At 36.6% G+C, this 22,083-nt stretch overlaps 3 protein-coding genes across 3 annotated transcripts; 1 reads left to right on the top strand and 2 right to left on the bottom strand.

Annotated features, from left to right (window-relative positions):
* Nucleotides 1–1,046: 1,046 nt before the first annotated feature.
* On the bottom strand, nucleotides 1,047–7,768 carry LOC139137599 (uncharacterized). The gene is made up of 4 exons (XM_070705790.1): nucleotides 7,639–7,768; nucleotides 5,493–6,491; nucleotides 4,452–4,549; nucleotides 1,047–3,811 (listed from the first exon to the last, which is right to left on the bottom strand). Exons 2-4 carry the CDS (start codon nucleotides 6,193–6,195, stop codon nucleotides 3,674–3,676), a joined length of 939 nt encoding a protein of 312 aa, XP_070561891.1. The 5' UTR covers nucleotides 6,196–6,491; nucleotides 7,639–7,768; the 3' UTR covers nucleotides 1,047–3,673.
* Nucleotides 7,769–9,195: 1,427 nt separating this feature from the next.
* Nucleotides 9,196–17,205, bottom strand: LOC139137602 (ubiquitin-conjugating enzyme E2 J2-like). Its single transcript, XM_070705793.1, has 5 exons — nucleotides 16,201–17,205; nucleotides 15,434–15,552; nucleotides 13,667–13,810; nucleotides 12,866–13,085; nucleotides 9,196–11,268 (listed from the first exon to the last, which is right to left on the bottom strand). Exons 2-5 carry the CDS (start codon nucleotides 15,550–15,552, stop codon nucleotides 11,044–11,046), a joined length of 708 nt encoding a protein of 235 aa, XP_070561894.1. The 5' UTR covers nucleotides 16,201–17,205; the 3' UTR covers nucleotides 9,196–11,043.
* On the top strand, nucleotides 16,784–22,032 carry LOC139137600 (beta-1,3-galactosyltransferase 6-like). Its single transcript, XM_070705791.1, has 3 exons — nucleotides 16,784–16,954; nucleotides 18,438–18,667; nucleotides 20,043–22,032. The coding sequence occupies exon 3, from the start codon at nucleotides 20,068–20,070 to the stop codon at nucleotides 21,070–21,072; it is 1,005 nt and encodes a 334-aa protein (XP_070561892.1). The 5' UTR covers nucleotides 16,784–16,954; nucleotides 18,438–18,667; nucleotides 20,043–20,067; the 3' UTR covers nucleotides 21,073–22,032.
* Nucleotides 22,033–22,083: the final 51 nt, after the last annotated feature.

Below are 22,083 nucleotides of genomic sequence, written 5' to 3'. Positions count from 1 at the left end.
GTTGCATGAGAAGGTACATTTGCTTTGTTATCAACCCATGCCTAGTTTTTTCATCTGGATGAAAAGTCGACTCATGTTTAGGTATTTTTTCGTGAAAAAAATGACCCATTCGGGCGGCAAATACCCGTACTATATGGGAGTACCCCCCGGGGGAAGGCCCCTGTACCACAGAAAAATGGTTTATATTGACTGGCGTACACGTTAATTTTCCACGAAAACCTTGACAATTGAGTCATCACTTCGTTGAGTTAAACTGACTTCAGGTAAAATTGATTCTCATTTCCTATCGCTGTTCAGTATTGATTTAGGAAATTAACTTCAACTGGAAGCAACGATGAATAGTTTCTGCAGGAAGTTTACATGCATCGCATACATGATGTACTTCCATATTTTGTGGGAAAAAAATTAAAAACAACCCAGCTATGACTCTATATCTGTGATATTACGTTGCCGTTCGGTGAAATTTTGTGCAGACAGTGCGTAATGCGAAGCCGGTACATATGGATGTATTAGTCAAGCGGCGAAGTCCACGAAATGCAAATACAGCCGTTGGGGGCAGCCTAAAGCCTTGTGGTGTCAGTCGTCTGCAGGCTGAAAGTGTGGCCATTGGAAACCGCGTTCTGTAGTCGATCTGAGCTTGGAATAGTCACCAGCAGCTATCGATCAGCTGGGCAAAAGACCCCAGAAACATTTCACAGTTTCCATAGTTCTGACATCCAAAGTTGTATCATCAGTGCCCGCGCTACAACTCTCACTGAACAGACATCGCCATCAGCCTGGGGATGGGTGTCGGAAAGTATTTCAATAGACTGTCAGTCTCTCACCGTTTGCGTTTCGGTCGCATTCTGTGTATTCATATTTAAACATTTCATCATAGTGTATACATACATGTATACATATACACACATTTAATTTACAGATTTAGCAATACATATTAATCTCTCTTTCTATCTATATATATGATATATATATATATATATATATATATATATATATATATATATATATATATATATATATGCTCACACACCAGAGGCAGTCTAATGTCTGTTTTCATTTTTTATTTTATTAGGTTTTATTGCTTTGAGTGACACATGCTGGATTGATCTGTGTACATCTTAATCTAGAGATATATCACAAGTCCTACAGATTTTCAGTAAGATGAAATCAATGCCAGATTTATGTCAATAGGGAGCCTGTCGTATTTCAACATGACAAATGTGTGTTTGACCTACAAATGACCTTGTCACTGTATTGGTGCCTCACAGCTGCCGTAAATGGACACAATAGTGTAACTCAATAACAATCATGATTGTTCATTTGAACAAATTTCATTGATCTCATGTATGTTTGTATTTCCTTTTCATTTGATGATTGTTTGCTGTATTGAATCTCATAGCAATGCGTCTACTCTGCAATAAAGTGCATGTTTAGTGTGTTGTACAGACTCAGTACTTTGAAGAGGTCACATGACTGCAATCCAACCAAACCAACGGGTACAGATGTGTATGGGAAGAAGTATATTTCCATTCATGTTTGAGCATGTGGTTGTGCCAGTACATTGTGATTCTGTGACGCTATTAAGTCAACAACATTGACTGTAGGAAAATTCCAAAATTTATTTTTAATTAATCTCTTTTGTGCATAACAATAGCCTTACTTCATTAGGGATAGAGCATTCGACACCAAGGGAGGGCTTTGGGGGGTTGGTGGTCTTGTCGTGAAGTGACCATGACATAATACTTTTCATGTACATTTTGAATTTACATAATTTTTGTATTGTTTATTACTATTTGAAAAAAGCAATATATACACAATTAAGAACAGTATACCCTCTTACTTACATCGAGGAAAATTGTCATTTTTGTGTCTTGAACGAAGATCACCACGATACATTCACATCAAAAATATATATTGAATTGGCTTGATTAATGCAAAAAAATCCCTTTGACAGAAGATTAGTATATCATGTGGGGTTGAAGAAAAGAAATTGACAATACACACATGACACATGAAATTCATACAGAAAACATAGAGGGCGCCACATGGTAAATGACTCCTCTGTCAAAGAATTAAACATATTGCTCATTACAGAATTCACATGGTATGTGACTGTCATGGGTCCATGCAGCACAGAAATTATTACAACATATCTTCTAAACAACTCTTCACCATTTAGTCTAACATTTCTCACTTCAATACAAACAACACTGGCTTGGATGTATTGTGAATTTCTTACAAGCATAGATTTACAAGTCCGCCTGATGAAAACTTTGCCCAGCCTGCAACATGAAAACAATTGGGTTTCTTAGGGGGCTTTGATGGCTTTTAAAGCACCTGGACTCCTTAGGATTATGATGATTTGTAAAAGTTCAGAGTGGACCCTTCTGTTCAGACTTGCTGATTTTGGCATTAGTTTAGTTTATCTATTGAGGCAAGAACAGAAATACTTTATTTTCAATTTGAATAGTTATAGTCCATAATAATTATATTTCAAAAATTTCTGTAGATACAATATTTCATTGGTACTGACAACACAGGCGGCTCTACTCAGATTCTGCAACTTTTAGACCGTAATAAAAAAATTCAAAGTTATGAGGCAAAAATGCTATGCAACAACGACCTACAACATCTATGTGACACTGAAATCTCTTTTTTTTGAAGCTGTTTGAACAAATACAGTTATCACAGTGATTCACTATCTTGCTTTTTGTGAAAAATGAATATTTTATATATTTTAATGACATTAATAAAGGATATAGCAATGACTTTGAATTTGTAATATCAGAAAATTTTAGGTATAATTCGTTTCCTTACTCCCAAAATTTTGCACAGTGATCCCTGATTTTTATTCTCAGACAGGTTTTGGAGTCTGAAGAGGGTATTTTGTTAGAACATTGACAACTTGTTGTGTTATTCCCATTATGACTATGCCTGCATGAGTGCTGTTCCAAGTTTGCTGTTTGGTACTTTCAGCGTCTCACTATCAGCACACTCACTTCACTGTGGACAAATCTGTCACGTGCACCACTCGACCATAAAACCACTGAAACATAGACTGGTCATGTGAGTGGCTATGGCAGTGGTCTAAACTGACAAAAAGGACACTATGGACTCTATCAAGTCTAAAGTTTATGACTGAGAGAGTAACAGTGTTCTCCACAGCTTGGAAAAACAGGGGATGACCAATGGTTCTACTCCGGAATAAAAAGGACGCGATGCGTTCTACAGACTCAGTACGCCCAAATAATCACGTGATGCTGGTACAAACAAACCCACATGTGTACTAACGCGTATGGAAATACACGTTCGTCTATGCGCGTTTGCGCACATGGCTTTGTTTGTACCGTGGTCGATTCGAATTCCGGGTTTAGCCTATTTACTGAAAATTTAATTTGCATATCCTTTGTTATGAAATGCATTATTTTCGTTGTCATTAACATATGAAAAGAATTTTTCAAAAACAGAGAGGTGGCCACACCCTCAAAATCCCTCATGGAGAACCCTGGGTAGCCCTGATACTTGTTTTCTACATACTGTTTATATACAAAATCTATATGTGAAATCTATTTTTTATACCAAAAGAAATAATTCCCAATACTGATATATCTTTTTATATTGAATATCCCAGATTACTTAGTGTTGTTCCCACCACTGTACATGTCTGTAGAGATCAAATGCCATGATTCTCCGGTGCCTGTTCCGGCGACACGACAACTTTGGGCAAGGAAGCTGAATACCAGTGTGCCGTCTCTTCCTGCAGCTCCGGAGTGAAGAATTCCATGATATCTGGTCCTGGAGTTTCTGGCTCCTGAAGAGATTTGAAGTAATTAAATTTTAATGAGATTTCCAACTTTGAACACAGAATCAAATAATTCCTGATATGAGCTGTATTATTTTGATATGAAGAAAAACCAGAGATTACTGAAAAAATTGCCTGCTCTCCATATATTTATACAATGCGCAATTCCTGGTTTATTGTCCACTTATGATCAATGAAAATGAAATTTCCTGTATTTACTTGATAAATATTCATTATCTAAGAAACAGCTGAGCTGCTCATTTGCATAAGTTTGGCATCTACTTTACATAATATATCAAATAAATTTGCATACACACTGACTGATATATTCTCTGTTATTTCTGACATTTTAAATTTTTTTTTTCTGTTTCATTTGCAATGTCACAATTATAATACTATTATGTTATAAGCATACAATATGTGATTTCATTGCATTTGAAAATTTCACAAAATAACCTCTATGCATTGTATGCATGTATATATTCTGCATTCTTGCTTCACTAAAATGTTTCTGTAACGTAAAACACTTTCAATTCTACAAGACACAGTGAATCACACCATTGCTTGCTATGGAGAATATCTCTCATTTTGGCACATTTTTGCAGTGATTTTCTCTAAACTGTTGTATCAGGAAATATCAAGTAATTACCTTAGGTTTCTTTTCTGGCCTTGCTTTGACCTTTGACATCTTTTCTTCAATCACATGACTAACAGTCTCTTCAACAGGCACATCAACACTGATCAGACCTGAAAGGAATATGAACAAATATGACTTTAAGGCAATGCCCAATTCTCATCTTCACTGGCAACTATGAGGTCTTTAGATGGCCAAGATTATGTAGACAGCTGTATTTCAAAAAATGTTTGGTATTTTCATACACCTTTAATATGATTAAGGTACAGTATACTGTCACCTGTTCTAATTTTGCCACAGTTACCATGGAAAGATAAAATCTAACCAATCATAGATTTTAAGCGGGTGGCCGCTTTTAAAAACAGCGCCCTCACATGGGCATTTTGAACACCAAGGAACGCCTCTTTGACCATATATGGGCATATTTAGATTACAAGTGACTGTCTACCTTTAAGGTAGAATGAAGACTGGACCCTTGTTGTTTGGTTTTTCTCAGCAGCCTGTTGGCCATTGCGTTCACCCTACGTTCTACAGACAGCCTACTTCTAATGAGACAGTCTGCTGAAGTTTATTTCTCCAGTTTCTGTTTCAATATTTATATGTCGACAGACTTGGAGCAGTCTAGGTAGAATATGCCTCGGGGATGACATTTGAACCGTAAAACTTTAGCAAAATTGTTTTGACCTACCACTTGTTGGGCTTGTTTTGAAGCTCGTGGATAACTAAAGTTTTCACTGGCTATTTTTGTGAAATTCCAAAAATTTTATTTTACCAAATAAAGATTACACAGGAATGTAGTCATTTTGAATTTTACATACCAGTAATGCAGCTATATCATTTCTCTAGTGCCAAATTTTGCGCAAGGACCTTCAATTTTTATTTTTTATTTTGAAAGAGAACATTTTAGCAAAAGTTTACACCTTTTTATTTCAAGGCACGAACAATTTGAGGTACATGTATGAAGAATTCTATGGTGACTTTCAGAACTTTAACTGTACATTAATATTTGTGTGACTTCAAAGTACGCAACATTGATTTCCTTTGATCATTTCATACCTGAATATTTCTTCTCATTGGTTGGAACGTTGACGGTTTCAGAGACCCTCTCATTCAGGGCACACTGAGTTGCTTCTGATGTATGCAAGACTTGAAGCACAGCACTCTCAGCATCAAATCTGTTCTGTTTCAAAGCCTGTAACTGTTGTCCAAGTGCCACCGTTGAATTGTAGATGGGCTTTGAGAGATGCGATTCACCTTCCCCTGTTGCCATGGTGATTCTGTTGATGCGGTTCCTCTCTTCATTCTCCTTGGTGCTTCTCTTTCCACTTTTGTCTCTCTTTCCAATATTCTTTTTCACCACAGGTCTCACATCGATTTCAATCCCCTCCAGTTTGTTTAGAGGTTTCATCATAACGCCGTTTGTAAGTTCGTCTGATCTGTGTTTATGCACATGGGGTTTTTCAGGAGAACGGTCGACTGGTCTCAGTGGTCGCTCTGGTCGTTCAGGAGACAAGCAGAGCTCTGGATCACCAAGGTTGCTTGGGGCACTTGGAAAAGCTGCCATTGGAATGGGAATGTTCTGTGTTGGTTGTGGCTGGATGTCGGCACTGTCTTTGTCCTGGACAGTTGGAATAACAAAGTCATGTAGGTGCACATGCTTTTCATAATCTGAGACTGCGCCGTGACCTTTGACTTGTTGCTGAGGAAGAGGAGGGAGTCTTGGTTGCTCAGTTTGAAAGCAGGCTACATGTGATGCCATCTTGTCCTTATTTTTTTATATTTCTTCTTTTGTTTAACTCCCTGAACAGTCTCTTTCTCCGGTTTCAATTCAAAATAGATGCTGCATTCAGTGAAACATTTGACGCAGAAGTCTTGTCCTGAAGTAAACTTGACTTTGGATGGTGGAATATAATTGTCCTTGTTCCTTGTTTACTTGGCAGTTTTCACGTCAGAGTACATATGCTTTGACAAATACCAAATAACAACAACTAAGATCAATATGACAACCAAATCTTACTACAGAATATCACTTATCTTCAATAGCAGTCACTTTCCCTGAAAAAGAAATAACAATACAATTACAATAGGTGGTAATAAGTGTGGTGAAAGACATCACTGGTGAAAGATGCCATGTTAATGTTGGAATGTCGATACACTTCAAACTTAAATGTTTATGCTGGTGAGAAACTTGTTAACACATATGTCCTTCATTAATTAAAAGAACAATTTTGAGGACATTTAAATTTTGTCTGACAATGATGCAAGGTAATGTTGATTGATTGTGAATCTTTACAAGTACGTATTTCACATCTGTCCAAAATCGCCCCCAAAAGAGACTATTTGGCAAAGACATTGGCAATTTTCCTGAATATTGCAGCAAACTGAAGAACTTTTGTCTAAACTTGGATGGGAAAGACTCATGACGCCAATACAATGTAGCATACATGTAATATGTGTATCTGTAATGAGTATTAGGAATCTCTATAATGCAAATATTTTTCAAATATTTAGGCAGGAAGAAGTGCATATGTATTATAGGTTAATGTAAAGTGTGTAAGGGTATTTGCAGTTGAAGACTATCTGATATTCTAACACTAACAGTGACACTGACACCGGGGGCCATACCAGGACACCACTGCAAATGATGCTGGATAGCACTCAGCACAGTTACAGTAAAATTCTACAGTAATATACATTACCTTGATTACGAATTGCTTGAAAATGAAATTAAGTGTTTGGGAAATTGTTTTTCTTACTTCTGTGACAGTTTATTTTTCTTATTTCTGCAATCGAACAATTCCCTATGACTGAATTCGAAAGAAGTCGGCAGTTTACCGTTTTCACTGGGCAAGTTTAGACATGACATTGTACGTACAGTACGTTGTTTCTGTACAACGGTACAATAACACCAAAATATCAACTATCTCCGTCTAAAGTTTTGTTGTCGTGATCATAATGTGAATTTCACAAGCTAGGCGTAGTTTTTATACTTCACCTTTGTTGGTCGCCCATACAATGACATCTTCGATGCAATATGTTGGCAATATTTACATCTGCATTCAGCAGAATTTCACGGGAATCGTAATCTACTAAGCGAGGGCACCGATTACCTGCTCTTGAGCGAGTTTACTGGTGTAAAAGCTTCCGATAGGAATAAGGAACTTTAATCGTACGCGTCAAAGAAAAGAGAGACTTTGCTTACCTAAAACTCAGTTCCAAACTATTCTGTTTCGGCGAAGTCAACAATTCAAGCGAGCCGCCATGTTGTCGTGATGCTTTGTGGGATACATCAAACGAGGTAATACATGGACTTGCTCGTTGGTGGCGTAGTTTACAGCGAAGTCGTACACTCACTGCAAAGGAATGAAAGGAACTCACACCTAACTTTTATTTTCACGTATATGAATACATAAAAATCACAGCTGCATACATGCAAGAGTGAAAAAGTGAAATTTTTCACGAGGGATTCGAAGTTTCCTTACTTTCTTGACATAAATCCTTACTGTTCAGTTTTAATCCGGGACTTAGGGCACCAGCAACATACCAATACAATTTGATGGTTTTATGACTTAACGTTTGGCACTGCTGGATAATAACAGCAGTATACTGCTTTTGCATCGTAATGAAGACTTTTCTTGCATTAAAATATAAAACCTCTCTTGATACTATCATAAGACAACTCCTCTTTCTGCTAACCATTACATGAGAGTGTGTGATTGATCGAAGTTATTAAATTTTAGTATTTTGGTGAAGAAGAGAGACAGTGGTTGATAGTGTACCGTTTCTTTTTTTGAAAACACTTTATGAGTACACATTGTTTATCTTTCATGGTGACCATTTTGACACAGTAAAAAAATTGTCCACTTGGATTATAAGACTTTAATGTCTGTACAAATCATGTGAATTAGTGCCTTTGTGTTATAAAAGTGTTAAAAATAAGTATTGCTACATTTGTTGCAAGAATTACAGCCATTGTAATTACAATCAACAGGTCTTGGTCTTTTTCAAGGTGTGTAGTCTGATGCTGCCTATACTGTGTTTGGAGCATAATATAATATTTTCAATCAAGCAATCCCATATCATATGAAATTCTATGTCCTTAAAAGCAGCAGTCAAAAATCCCTGCTTCTTTGCATTAGTTTCGGTTGACATAGACTATTTGCATGGTGATTGTCCTTTGCTCTCCTGTGATTATTGTCTAGTTAATTTGTTCAGGGATAGAGCTGACATTACCTGTACCTTCATAAACTTGATATCAATGCTTTGTGATAGCATGAAAGTCTTATGAATGTTGGAATGGCTGTTGAGAATAATTTGGAGTGAAAGTTGCATTTATTCTTTCCCAACAACCTTTATCTGATTCTGTCCCCCATGACTGGTCAAGAGATGATGAAGATGTCTCTAATGGAAAACAGTGAGTGGCAGTCATACTTGCCACTCCTGTGCATGAATGGTGTATGAAAAGCACCGACAGTGCAAATGTCATGCTGTTGTCGAAGTCCACCATTTTGAACTTTGACAGGTCAGAGGTGACAAAGGACTAAAATTACATTGGTCTATTTTTATATTGCTCTCATGTGCGAATGGAAACTAAATCTTAATTTGCATGTATGAACAATGTTTGTGGTTTGCAATTTCTTATACATGGAACATTTTCTTTTGACCTTGCAGCTTTAGCTTTCTACAAAGTATACAGCTGCATATCAAATGATGATTACTGGGTACATGTATAAATGACAGAAACTACAGCAAAAATAAGCACTCTGTGATAGACAAGTTTATTACCAAATATGCTCTCAGTAATGAATTAGACAATCATTTGAAAACACAGATATATCTTTTCATGCTATAGACATTCATATGCTTGAAAAAACTTGACATAAAATTTACGAAAAAGTCCCTACACTGAGAATAGTTATATTCAAAAAATTATCCTTGTCAATCATTTTTGCATATTGAAATCAGCATTTTGATTTACAGTTCCGAGAATGATGAAAGAAAATTTTGGTACACAAACTGTTGATGAACAAGAATATAGATTCACTTGAACTAATGAAATTCAGGTTACTGTTTGAGGCAGTACAAGTTTTCAGTTCTTCCTACATAAATTTTTTTACACATAATTGTCTTGTAATTGTCTGCATGCACATCCAATGATCAAGAGTTCAGGCTATTTACACATAGAACATGATAGAAGTAACAGTTTCAAAGATACGTGGACAAATTTGTTGGGATTCTTCCATTTTGACCCCGTCACCACCGCCGTTCTTTAACATGGTTGAACCCCCACATAGACCGTTTTGACTTCATTTGTAGATGTTCACCCCCATTTCTTGTAAATAAGCTGACCCCATTCACCATTGATATCAATGTGTTTGGGCCAAACCATAGTAGTGAAAGGGTTACACACCATAGGGGAACAGAAACAGCATTCACTTTACATCACCCAAGAAAGGTTTGTCCGATAATATTTCATATTTTCTGACTGTCTCAGTTTCAAACCTGCAACTGTGTTTTCCATGACACACTTAGACCTGTGTACTGCAATGTGGGGGGGTTGGGGGGTTGTTTATAGGGTTTGAAATCTGTTTTTTTAAGGATGAAATAAATAAGTTGGTGTGAAACAGAGCTTTTCATTTGCAAAATATGGTCTTTATATGAATAAAATTCTAATAATAGAAAGGGCCTCTATACATATATAAGACGTTACCACAATGTCTTTACCTGTGCTGTAATAGGGCAGGAAAGTACTTCATAAGGTTTGTCATTCATTTCATGTCAGTGATATCATCACAACATTGAGGACCATATTTCAATTTTATGAAATGGTTTGTTTGTTTGGTCATGAGGAAACATTTGGAATTCACTACTTACAACACACACCAGATACTGAGAAATTGTGAATTTCTCATGCAGGTATGAGATAGTAGTATCTCCATTTGACAAAACAGACTGGGAAATCTGAAAAGATACACTGGTATTTCAGTTGTACATAGTCCAGCTGCAGTGTATTGTGTATCTGTTCAAATAGCTTGGCAGCAAAGAGTGAATGAGATTATCAAGCAGTAACTCATTTCAGTGTCTGCTCCATCATCCATGCCAAAACTTTTATAGACACAGCATGGCACTCACTGAAAACACAAAACAACAACATAGTTGCGTTACTATGAAGTTGTCTGTGATTCAGCATGTGATTTCAAATGTAAGCAAGCTCCTCATCCTTGAAATATGTACAAATTGCACAGAGCAAAATTGTTTTGAAATAATAGTGTCCTGTCTGACTTCAAAGAAAGTCCATGACATTGGTGATACTGGGTAGCTGTGCAAAGAGAGAGATACAGCATTGTGAAGGTTAAACAAATATGTTTAACTCAAAACACAGATTTACACTAGATGTCTTTTATAGTTCCATGTATCTCAAAACAAAAGAGGCACTTGTGTCATAAAATTCTCTGCATGAAATACAAACTATAATGGAAAAAAAAATTAGAAATCTCCATTGTTTGACAATATTATTGTTTAAAACATATGACAACAAAAAAAAATTGATGAAGAAAACCCCAAATCTCCAGCCTTCGTATCAGGTATTTACACACCAAAAATAGATCTAGCCATTGGCTATTGTCTTTAAAACATATTTGACTGTATACGCAAATGCCGCAAAGCCAACGATCACCATGATGTTGGCCAAGGTACTTCCTACAAAGCCATTATCACCGTTATTCACAACCACGCCCTGAGCAGTGCTCTGAGATATCGCCAGAGGATTTGTTCTAGAATCTGCACTCCTTTTCAGTTCTTCTTCTTGTCGTTGAAGTTTTTCCCTCGCCTCCTGTCCAGAGAAAAATAAAATGTATGTGAGAAAAAAGTCAATCATTTGATACGTCATCAACTTCTGGATAAGTTAGCAAGAGGGAAATTATAAAATGGGGCTGTATTCTATGCAGATATTGATTACTTAATCTCACTAGCACTTTTCGAATTACAAAAAGGAACACATTTTGCATAATATAGGCAAAATTTGATATTAACTTGGGAAGAATATATGTTACCCATTAATACTCCATTTGTGGTTATAAGGCATGTTTTCTGGTAAAATAGATCATTTCACTATTAACAGTCATTAAACTGTCTGACTTGGATTGACATTTTCTGACCGTGTACAATCATCTCAATTAAAAGGGTACATGTCTCTCAAGATTGTAACACTTCTTGACATCCGCACTTTTATTTACAACAGGAAAAACACAATGGAAAGAGACTACGGAGTACCAAAGAATGGGCAATCACAGACTTGACCTTGACACATATACAATACACCTCGAAATCATGGAGAATACTATATTACTGATAAATAATGAAATGAAAGGAGGCTGTGCTTGCATTGGCAGTGATTTCTCATTTGCAATGGCACAACTGATCCAATGAGTTTTCCATTGATTTGTACATTATTCATTGTAATCACATGACTGAAAGATTGATGTACGCTATGCTAGGAGTGGTCTTGAATCTAGTCATTGCTCTCTGGGGTTCAAACAGAGTCAAAAGACAGCAGGTAGGTTTTATGATTAACTGAGACGTTTATCCACTGGTGAGTTTCTTGTATAGGACCTGTAAAGGAAACTGTACAGTTGTTTATTTAAGGTCTGGTTCCAGAGAAATTGAACAAAATATGGATAGAGTCGTTCATGGTTTTGAAATTTCTGTGTAAAAATATAACACATTTTCCAGGGAAATTTTAGCTCTTATGACAGTTTGTGTCCACAGCATGGTACGTGAGACTGTTTCAATCAACAGTTAAAACATACCGCACAGTCAACCTGTGTATAGTGGTCACACAAAGGACCACGGAAATAGACCACTATATGGAGGTGGCCTTTCTGTAGAGGGTGGGTGTGGCATTACTTTCAGTGTAGGTGATGTGTTGAGTGGTGAAGGCAGGGATAAATAATGGCAATAAAAAAATTCCATTACATAAAAAATCTGTTGAAAATCATAATACATACATTTAGTTTCTACAAGCTTGTAATGCAGATGTACAATTGGTCATTTCTTGCTTTTCGGGCATATTTTGACAGTGGTCACTCAAAGTCAGATGTGCGGACCATTACTGGTATACCAAGGCTTTGAATAAAATTGGAGCAATTACATTTACATGTGGCGACTGACCACATAAGAGAGATGGTTGTTCTGTAGAGGGTCTTGAACATATGAAATGTCACAAGACTGCCTCAAAGCAACCACTATACAGAGGTGACTACTCAGTAAGGCTGACCATTCAGACAGGTTTGACTGAATCTGCAAGCAGTAGTTTAAATACATCTGTGTTATGGTCACTGTGACCAGACACTGTTACAAATTCATGCTAACCTTAGTGAAGTACATTAGCCAGTGGTTGTTACAATACAAGCTATCATCATCAGACCTACCTGTGCTATATCCGGGAAAAGTTCTGTAAAAATTTGATTTTTCAAGTTGTAGGCAGCACTTTGTGCTGCCAACTGCCTCTTTGTGTAGTCTGACGTCTCTATACTACCAAGGGTTGGATTTTTTTCAACCATAAAACTTAGAAGTCCAGTTAATATTGTTGACACTGACCATGCTGGGTTCCAAGTGTCAGGATGAAAGTCACTTATAGATAAACAAAGTCTGAAAAGAGAATCGATGAAGAGAAAGTTGGATTTTTAACTGACACATTATTAACACCTTCAATTTACAAATACAGTTGTCATAGCCAACTAAGAATCAACACCATGACTACCTCTACAGCCAGAAATTTCCGGTACAATAACAAATTACTTCATTGAGTCATAAGTGATAGGAAATTCCACTCAGATCCTATATGCAGTGTTTCATCCAGGATGGCATCAACAGGGGGATTTTCCCACTTTACCAGAAAATTTAGCTTCATGTGTTCTACTTGTATCTAAAAGGTGTGACTGGCACCATTTCATGGGGCCTGGTCCCTCCTTGACAAATTACTAGGGGTGCCAACATCTCAACAGAGGGGGAATCCCCCATCCCACTGTCTAAATGATACACCGTATATATGTTCATAACTTGTGTTTGGCAATTTTAAAATATTGTGGCAGTCAATATGTTAACATTTGAATTTAACAAAACAGGTTAAGTTTAACTCACTTTTTCAATTAATCTCATTGTTTTGAATAAATTATTATGATAAAATTTTATGAATGATCTTTCCAACAACAAAAACTATGGAGATTTACCTTGTATTGCATTTAAATCTTCCGTTGGGAGTTATCATGTAAATACTTGGTGGTTTGAAAGGAAATTCCCGAGGAAAGACAAGTTTGCCGTGGTAATAACCTCCTTCATAAGGTGTTCCTTCAGGACCTCTCACCACGTAGTGCCTGCAATGAGATATAGGACTTGAGTTGACACTTTCACTCCCCATGCAATGCATATGGATCTATCAACCCTATTTTAACCCTTTGAGTGCCAAAGTCAAGTTTTGTTGCCTTTTAAAAATTATATCCCAGTCAATTTTTTAAAGATTTTTGCCAAAATTTTGATAAGAAACTGTAGCCGATAAAATGTAATACCATTTGGATCAAAATTATCAAAAAAATTACAGAAAAATTCATAAAAGTGGTAAAATGTTGCACTAAAATTTTGGTGGGAAAAATTACAGCACTAAAAGGGTTAACATGTTCATTGCCTGTGATCAGGTCAAGACTCATCGTACCATAGATGAAACGGGTGTGGACCAAACCATGGTCTGACTGTGGTTAACAATGTAATTGACCACCATTTGATATTGACAGGTTACAAGTTTCATATGTAATTAAAAAGTAGGATATGTACTGTTCCCTCTCCCTCCCCTTCAAGTAAATGGATTCAACCACATCATAGCAAAAATAGCTGTCTACCAATGTTAGACAGTCAGATGGTTAATATGTATCATACAAGTTTCATTTGAAGGTTGGTCAACCAAGTCACAGGGGAATGAACTGGACTGATAAGTGTAATAGTTTGTGCGAGGCAAAGTGTCAGCTACAATGTTGATAACTTTCTTCTGATTCTGAGACAGTCTGACACCTCAATAACCTAGCACAGTATGTCTCAGGCACGGATGAATGAATGTTGTTTAAATCATATATAATATTTATACTGTCAGCAACATTAAATGTGTGCTAATCCTTCAGGATATACCATGATTTGGCCCAAACCCACTGTTATCATTGGTGAGTGTGGGCCTGTTTACAGGGAATCGGGGTGAATACCGTAGGTTGATGTAAATCATATTTGTTATATGTCAATGTAGACTTTCATTGACAAAATGGACAAACACATTACACATGACGTCTGTGTAACTTTAAGTGAATATCTGATACAGAGCAACAGCAAAGTAAGTGTTGAAGATTGACAGCTGCAAGCAGTTGTTTTGATCCATCAGACTGTAATCTGTTTGTTTCATTTATTTTCTTTAAGTTTAAGTCTTTCACTTTCGAGGTGCACATGTTTAATATTTTGGGAAACCATATCACATATGCAAGTTCCAAGACAGTTTAAAAATATTACTGCCTTTTTATTAGAAGTGGGAAGAGTTCAATCCTTCTGTATTGAGCAGAAAAATCAAACTTGCTTTCATGGACTGTACAAGATGATAACCTTTATGTTATCAGACTACTACAGTTGGTTTTACATTTGACATTAGAATCAGGATTCGCATATAAAAATACAAATTATGTGCATCTTCCCCTTTCTCTAAACAATTAACACCAGCCTTCTAGGCCCCAAAAACCCACCAGTTTTTCAGTTTCAACATACATCATCCATGTAAGGTAAAAATGTCCAATTGTTGACAACAATAACTTTTTCATATACAGAAACCTCATCCATCAACAGGATATGTGAGGGATGACTTTATTCATAAAATCAGCTTTCACACAAGATGTGAGAAGGCTAACTTTATCTCTAATTGTTGACATGAAAGTGTATTCATTGCTGAGTACAGTGTGTGTGTGGCTTACCATTCAAGTATATTTGAGTGTAGAGGTGCCGCCGTTACGTATGGTACTGGATCCCTCATGATTCTGATGTAATCTTGCTTCAACCTGGCGGTTGCCGTGGTATTCATCCTCTTACTCATCTGGAAGAGAAATGATGAAGATTGAAGGGAAAGTTTGTCAATCATCAGATGAGCAATGTTGGTAAATTATGGTTTCATTATTATAAAGGCTTGCTAGACAGTGGAAGGGAGAGACCCGCTCTCCTGTGTATGAATTAAACCTGTAATTTAGAAGTCTACAAATCAATGAATCCAGTAGATCCTCCTTGTTTTTAAATATGCGTGACCTTGAATCACATTATCTTATACAGTATTTCCATAACCCACATTACACAAATAGATGAACTTTCATATTCACACATGCCATGTTTGGTGGTTTTTGTTCTTCATCATGACAGCTGTTAGGATCGAAATCAGTAACAAAACTGATTAAATCACTTTATCAGTTTCGACGTACGTTTTGTGGTAAAATTTGTCTTAAACCACGGACGTAAGCGGGCAAAACAGATACATGCGAACATTAAGATATACAAGGTAAGCATGGGGGCGGCGGTGGTATGGTATTGATGTTGAGATGACAAATAAGAAACTGCTCGATAAGCATTCATCTCAAAGTTTACATAAAACCCATTGCGTGAAAGGCCGGCGTCCTACACGAACACACAACAGGCACACTTATCTGTGACCAAAGTGAAAAATATGTGATACAGTAGAGACCGTAGAATTTACCTTGGTTGCTTCCTTCTGTAAGGCAGGCAAAAGATCTTGTTTTGCCGGAAATGAATCCACGAAATTGCTGGAAATTCGCGGACGAAATCGAAGGCTATGTTGAGCTACGTATTCCCCTGTTCTAAGAATAGAAAATTGTAACAGTCAACCTAGCTTTCTCGAAATTAACAATTGTGTATAGAATCATTTATTGCTTAAGCGATTTCTATCTAGAAAAAACGTTCATAAATTACAGAGAATGTTCAAATACTTGTTGTTGCAAAGAATATTGCACTGAAATTCCGGAAATTATTTCCGAAATTGGTGACGTCAGGAGATATCTGTTTATGTTTCAAAGTTTTCACAGGGCTAGGTAGCCGGAAATGGCCTGAGCTATGGCCTTGGGTCACAAAATATAGACTCCGTTCTCTAGCCCTACCGGTCTTCGCTAATTTAGGTATAAGTTGACATTGAAATGTCTCCTTCATTTATTTCTTCAATATGACAATTTTTTTTATGTATAAAGCCAAAGGCTTATGATATAAGTGAAATAACACTCAGATTACTTTAAATATCTATGAACGAGCCTGGTGGGGGTCATCGTAATCAAAATGCAAATGACACACATCGTCGAAGGCATACTCTACAGCTGTCCATTACCACACATTGATGTATCAGAGATCAGAGAGATGCTGTTTCAAATTGGGTTGTTTGGTGATTAAAAAGCAGCCTATACCGTCAAGACTAAAGATTTCTGAATACATATAGAACACACGTAAGTATTTTATTTCACCGTAAGGCGTAATGAACCGCAGTCGCTACTAACTGTATATCACTTCCGGTATACCTGTATAACCGTGTACTGTTACACATCATAGACCCTCGATGGTCTATGTACACATGTACCTTTGTAGATTCCCACAAAACCTGCAAATGGCATTCTTTTCAAAAGAATGCCATTTGTATACTGTCTCTCTTTCTGTCACACACTGCCTGTCTGTCTGTCTGCCCCTTTTACAGTTGAAATGGACATCAGTACCAATATTTATTTGTATTTAAATGACATTTTCTTTTTGTACTATTTATACAACATGAAATTAGTATTTCAATACCAGTGGTCAGAAGTGGACTTTAAAGTTATACCCGCAATTCCATCAAATCATTAAAACAGTGACCCCTAGAATGGTATTATTCAGAAAGATAACCTTTTGAGCGCATCTGCTCAAAATCTAAAACTGATGAAATGTTAAATTTTAGGAGCATATGATGTAGAAACCATTCTTTGATTTGACTGTTACAACCTACAATGTACAATATTTCACATGAAAATAAGTTTTTTTTATTTTTTGAAAAAACAATGCCACTATAATAAAAACCGCCAATGTGAGTTGATTATAGGGATCATGACATAACAAACACAAACAACTGATAACAGAGACAGCTTGTTTTAAGTTTGAACTACCGAACATGACTTCTGCATTCTGAGTCTATAGAACACGTATATTATTGGCTATAATAATTATAGAGTAAAGAGTTAAAGCCCACTTCTCTGTACAGTTTTATAAATTGATACATCACTCTGTTAGTTATCTTTAATTGAGTTCTGCCACCCACTCTTTTGTTTTTCTGGTTATGATAATAATATTGATACGTCCGGTATTTCTAATTATGGATTACTGCTTTCATATCAACAACAACTGGATTTGCTTTCGGTATTGTAACCTTAAACCTCCATACCAATTATATGCAATCAAAGTAACACTGGTGATTCTGTCATTTTGCCTTTTGCCAAATTAGATTTATTTTTCATCTCAAAAATGTCACACTGTGATTGAATAAAATTCTGTGAAGTTTTACTTGATTCAGATTACTTGTAGTTTCTGAAAGTTTTGATCACAGCAAATATCAACATGCACACATAGAACCTACCAATTTGAGAATCATTCTATATTTTAATCACTATCAGGAGACTCGGTTTTAGTGAATGTTTTTCATACTGTGTGAAATTGGGGAAAGTCATTTACTTGATCATTGAAAAAATTTCAGTATTGATGACCAGATCAGTTTGTCCATTCATCAGTTTTAGATGTAAAGGTTCATGATCATGTAATCAGTGAAGCTTGTTGATATTTTTGTCTAATTTAAATTGTCAAATTTATTGATAAATTGTATCAGTAATTGTCAGATTGTTGCCTATGAACTTGTCAGTCCGTCCTTTTCAGTGAAATATGTAAATTGTGATCCCTTTCTCTCTGCAGAATGGACATCCAACATAAAATGCATTCAGTGTGGCCACTAGTTAGCAAGTCATTATCATGCACATATGTATGAAAAGTGATGAGTGGATGTCTGCGTCTGCACAGACTATAAATTAATGAATCACCAACTCCAGCCAGACAAATCATCGTCTAACTACGACAGTAGAGTCTTCAGCAGTCAGTCCGTCTTTTGATAGGATCTTAGATATTATCCAACCTTGCACATTACGGTGAGTAAAACCTTTAAGTCATTTGTCTAGATTGGCTACTGTATAGATTTTGAAACTTGAGTGTCTATGGCAGTTTATAGCCATGGACATTGTGTGTGTAAATACCATGGGTGAATCACTGTTGAAATTTAAATATGTGTCAAGAGACAATAGTTATCTGTAAATGGTTCATTCAGGATACCTGCATATATCAGGATCAGAGAGAACTGACATTTTGCAAGCGGCCAGGTCATTTTCATTCATTTTTTTGAAGCAATTATTTATGACCTTTAATGATTTTCAAATGGTAATATTTTACTGATAATTTAATTTAATATTACGTTTTGGATCATTAATCAAACATTGTCACATTGGATTTGCTCTGTGGAATCATATCTACAGGAAATATCAGTCATGATATCAGTCATTCGTTAAGTTGGAATCTGTTGCAATGGTATATAGAGAAAGATTCAGGATTATTGTTCAAATTTTTTATTTGTGAGAACAAATTTCCTTTGTTCAGTGTCTCAATTTAAAATTGCTATTCAACTCTCATGTCTACAGTGACGTTTATCAATCTGCTTTAGAAAGATTCAGAATTATTGTTCAGATTTTTATATTCAGAGCACAAATTGCCATTCTTCAATGTCTGAATTTAAAATTGCTTTTCAACTCTAAGTCTATGATGTTTATTAAACCAATTTATCAATGAAATTTCTGACTCTTGCCAAAATCCAAAGAATGTGCAGTTGTTAGAATTCACTGGTATGATGAAGGATGAATATTGCAGTCGTTATAAAGAATTCTTTTATCCGTATTAAAATGCTGCAAAATGAAAGAAATTAACAAAAATAGTATTAAAAGTATATGGGTTTCAATTTATTAAAACATGATGTTCCACAAGTGTACCTTTCTTCTATCTGAAGTCTTTTAACTCTGACACTCTTGACCCCAGACATCATGCATGGGATAAACCCATCCTTCAGGGTTCAATCAAAGGGTTACTTACCGGTATGTGTTTGCGAGTCATTTCAGGGTTCTACACACAGGATTTTCAGGGTTGGGTAACCCTGCGGTGTATTCATATTTGAAGAACTAGAAACATTTATTATCAGAACGAAAAATATGTAAATTATGCATGGTTTCATGAAGTATCCACCCTTTAGGGTTTTTTTCCCAAGCAGTGGACAACATTGCGGTCCCATGTGACTACTTATTCATTACCAAGTTTGTAACAGTGCTTCAATTCATTGATCAGAGCACAAATGACCAGTAAAGCTTATCATGGTTATTTTGAAGGATTTGTAGTTGACTTAGAGAAGCCAAGTAAGAAAGTGAATTTGTCCCAATAATCATGGATTGTAAATACAAATAACCTTTTTTGTGTAGTTTACAGGTTAGTGGTTTAGGTGATCCAGACGATGAACAGACGACATATTGGAACTTTCCTGAAAGTGCTTCCGATCGTGGGCTTCTTTGTCATACTTCTCTATCTTTCACAGTGCAATATGTCAGACAACTGTCGTCCCTGTCGTGAGACCAGGGACAAACCTAATGGAGTTCAGAATCATGAATCTCACAAAGAGCCATCAGCAACATCTGACTATAATAAGATCAAAACTTTTTTAGTCGTAATGATTATGACTGGACCGCATAATACTGATCGGCGAACTGCAATACGGCAGACGTGGTTGTCGTCCTACCCAGAAGACATTTTGCCAAGATTTGTTATTGGCGTGGCTGGCTTGGGTGATGGAGAAAGGGATGTGTTGCAAGCAGAACAAATGCAGTACGATGATCTCTTGCTGTTGGAGGAGTTGATTGATTCCTACAAATCCTTGACAAGAAAACTGCTTTTGATGTATTCATGGCTGGATCAGAACGTCGACTTCACATTTGTGCTGAAAGCTGACGATGATACATTTGCAAGGCTGGATATTCTCAGCGAGGAGTTGCGCTCTATGCAACCAGATCGGCTATGCTGGGGTTTCTTTGATGGTCGCGCAAAAGCAAAGAAAACAACAAAGTGGGCCGAACCTGATTGGAAGCTGTGTGATCATTACCTACCGTACGCTCTCGGAGGCGGCTATGTCTTGTCCAGTGATTTGGTTCACTATGTTGCGAGAAATATGGAGTATCTCAAAATCTATAATAACGAAGACGTGTCCCTTGGTGCCTGGCTGGCATCCGTTGATGTCAACAGAATTCACGACACCCGGTTTGATACGGAGTATCGCTCGAGGGGATGCAATAACGCATATATTGTCACACACAAACAGGCACCTGAACTGATGTACGAAAAACACAAGCAGTTGGTGACTCATGATAGATTGTGCGAGCAGGAAGTACAAGTTCGCAAGTCATACAACTATGACTGGAATAAACCGCCTTCTCAGTGCTGTGTGCGAGAGATGGGTATTCCATAAATGTTGCTGTTCTTATCAGTTTTTCACACAATATGCAAAGAAAAAGAGATTCGTGCCAAAATGTGCATACAGTATTAACTCTGCCTGATGGCAATCTGCTAGTTTCACCTTGCACAAAGCATGCTGGGAATGTGCAGGGGCTATTTTGCCTGCACAAAGCCTGGCCAGACTGTTTAACGTGTGCCTGAAACCATGTTTAAAAGTGCAATTCATGGTGGAAAGTGTGTCTTCCACTGAAAAGACAGTTCCATCGCAAATCTCCTGCTTGAATTTTTATGAAAACTTTTTACTATTTCTTGTATGTTAAACATACATGCTCGAAATCAAAATTTCACTCATTCTGTCTTGCCACTGTTCTCTCAGCAAGTCCAATAATTTTACCCCGGGTATGCTGCCGAAAATAATGATAAAGATTGTGCCAGGCAGTATAGTGATGAGTGGGTGGAAGAGTGCCCTCTCAGGGAATATTGTTGTTATTGACAAATGGAGACTGCCATCAATCAAATATTTTCTGGATGCATACTTTGTTTATTTATCTATTTATTCATTCTTCAAGTTTATTTTACTTTTTCTTTTTACATCATTTTGTAATGCTTTTTGATCTCAAGATTCTGTGATAATAAAATGAAATGATCAAATATGAACATGAGGCAGAGCATTTGAGTCTCGACAGTTATATAAATTCCATCTCAAATGAAAAGGATCTGGAATAGATGTTAGGGTGATGAAGAGTTCTGAGACCAGATGTTCCTATGTATTGAAAGGAATGCAAAAGTCTAAATTAATGTACTCTGTCCAAGTGAATAGTGGATGCTCAAGATGTTCTGATACAGGCGACTTGATTCAAAGTTTTGCAACGGTTCCCATCAAGATGATCGTTTATTGTTCCAATTGCTGATTAAGGGGCATTTGTTTTTATTACTCTCTTTTTTACAATAAAAACATTGATTTGAAACTTCATCCATCCATGTTGTGCATTTTGCTGCCAAGCAGTCACTAAGTAGGGAGAAG

This window comes from Ptychodera flava, chromosome 7, assembly GCF_041260155.1.
Source record: "Ptychodera flava strain L36383 chromosome 7, AS_Pfla_20210202, whole genome shotgun sequence".
NCBI classification, from domain to species: domain Eukaryota; kingdom Metazoa; phylum Hemichordata; class Enteropneusta; family Ptychoderidae; genus Ptychodera; species Ptychodera flava.
Note: the sequence above shows the minus strand (reverse complement) of the source record. Positions and strands in the feature narration are given on the sequence as shown.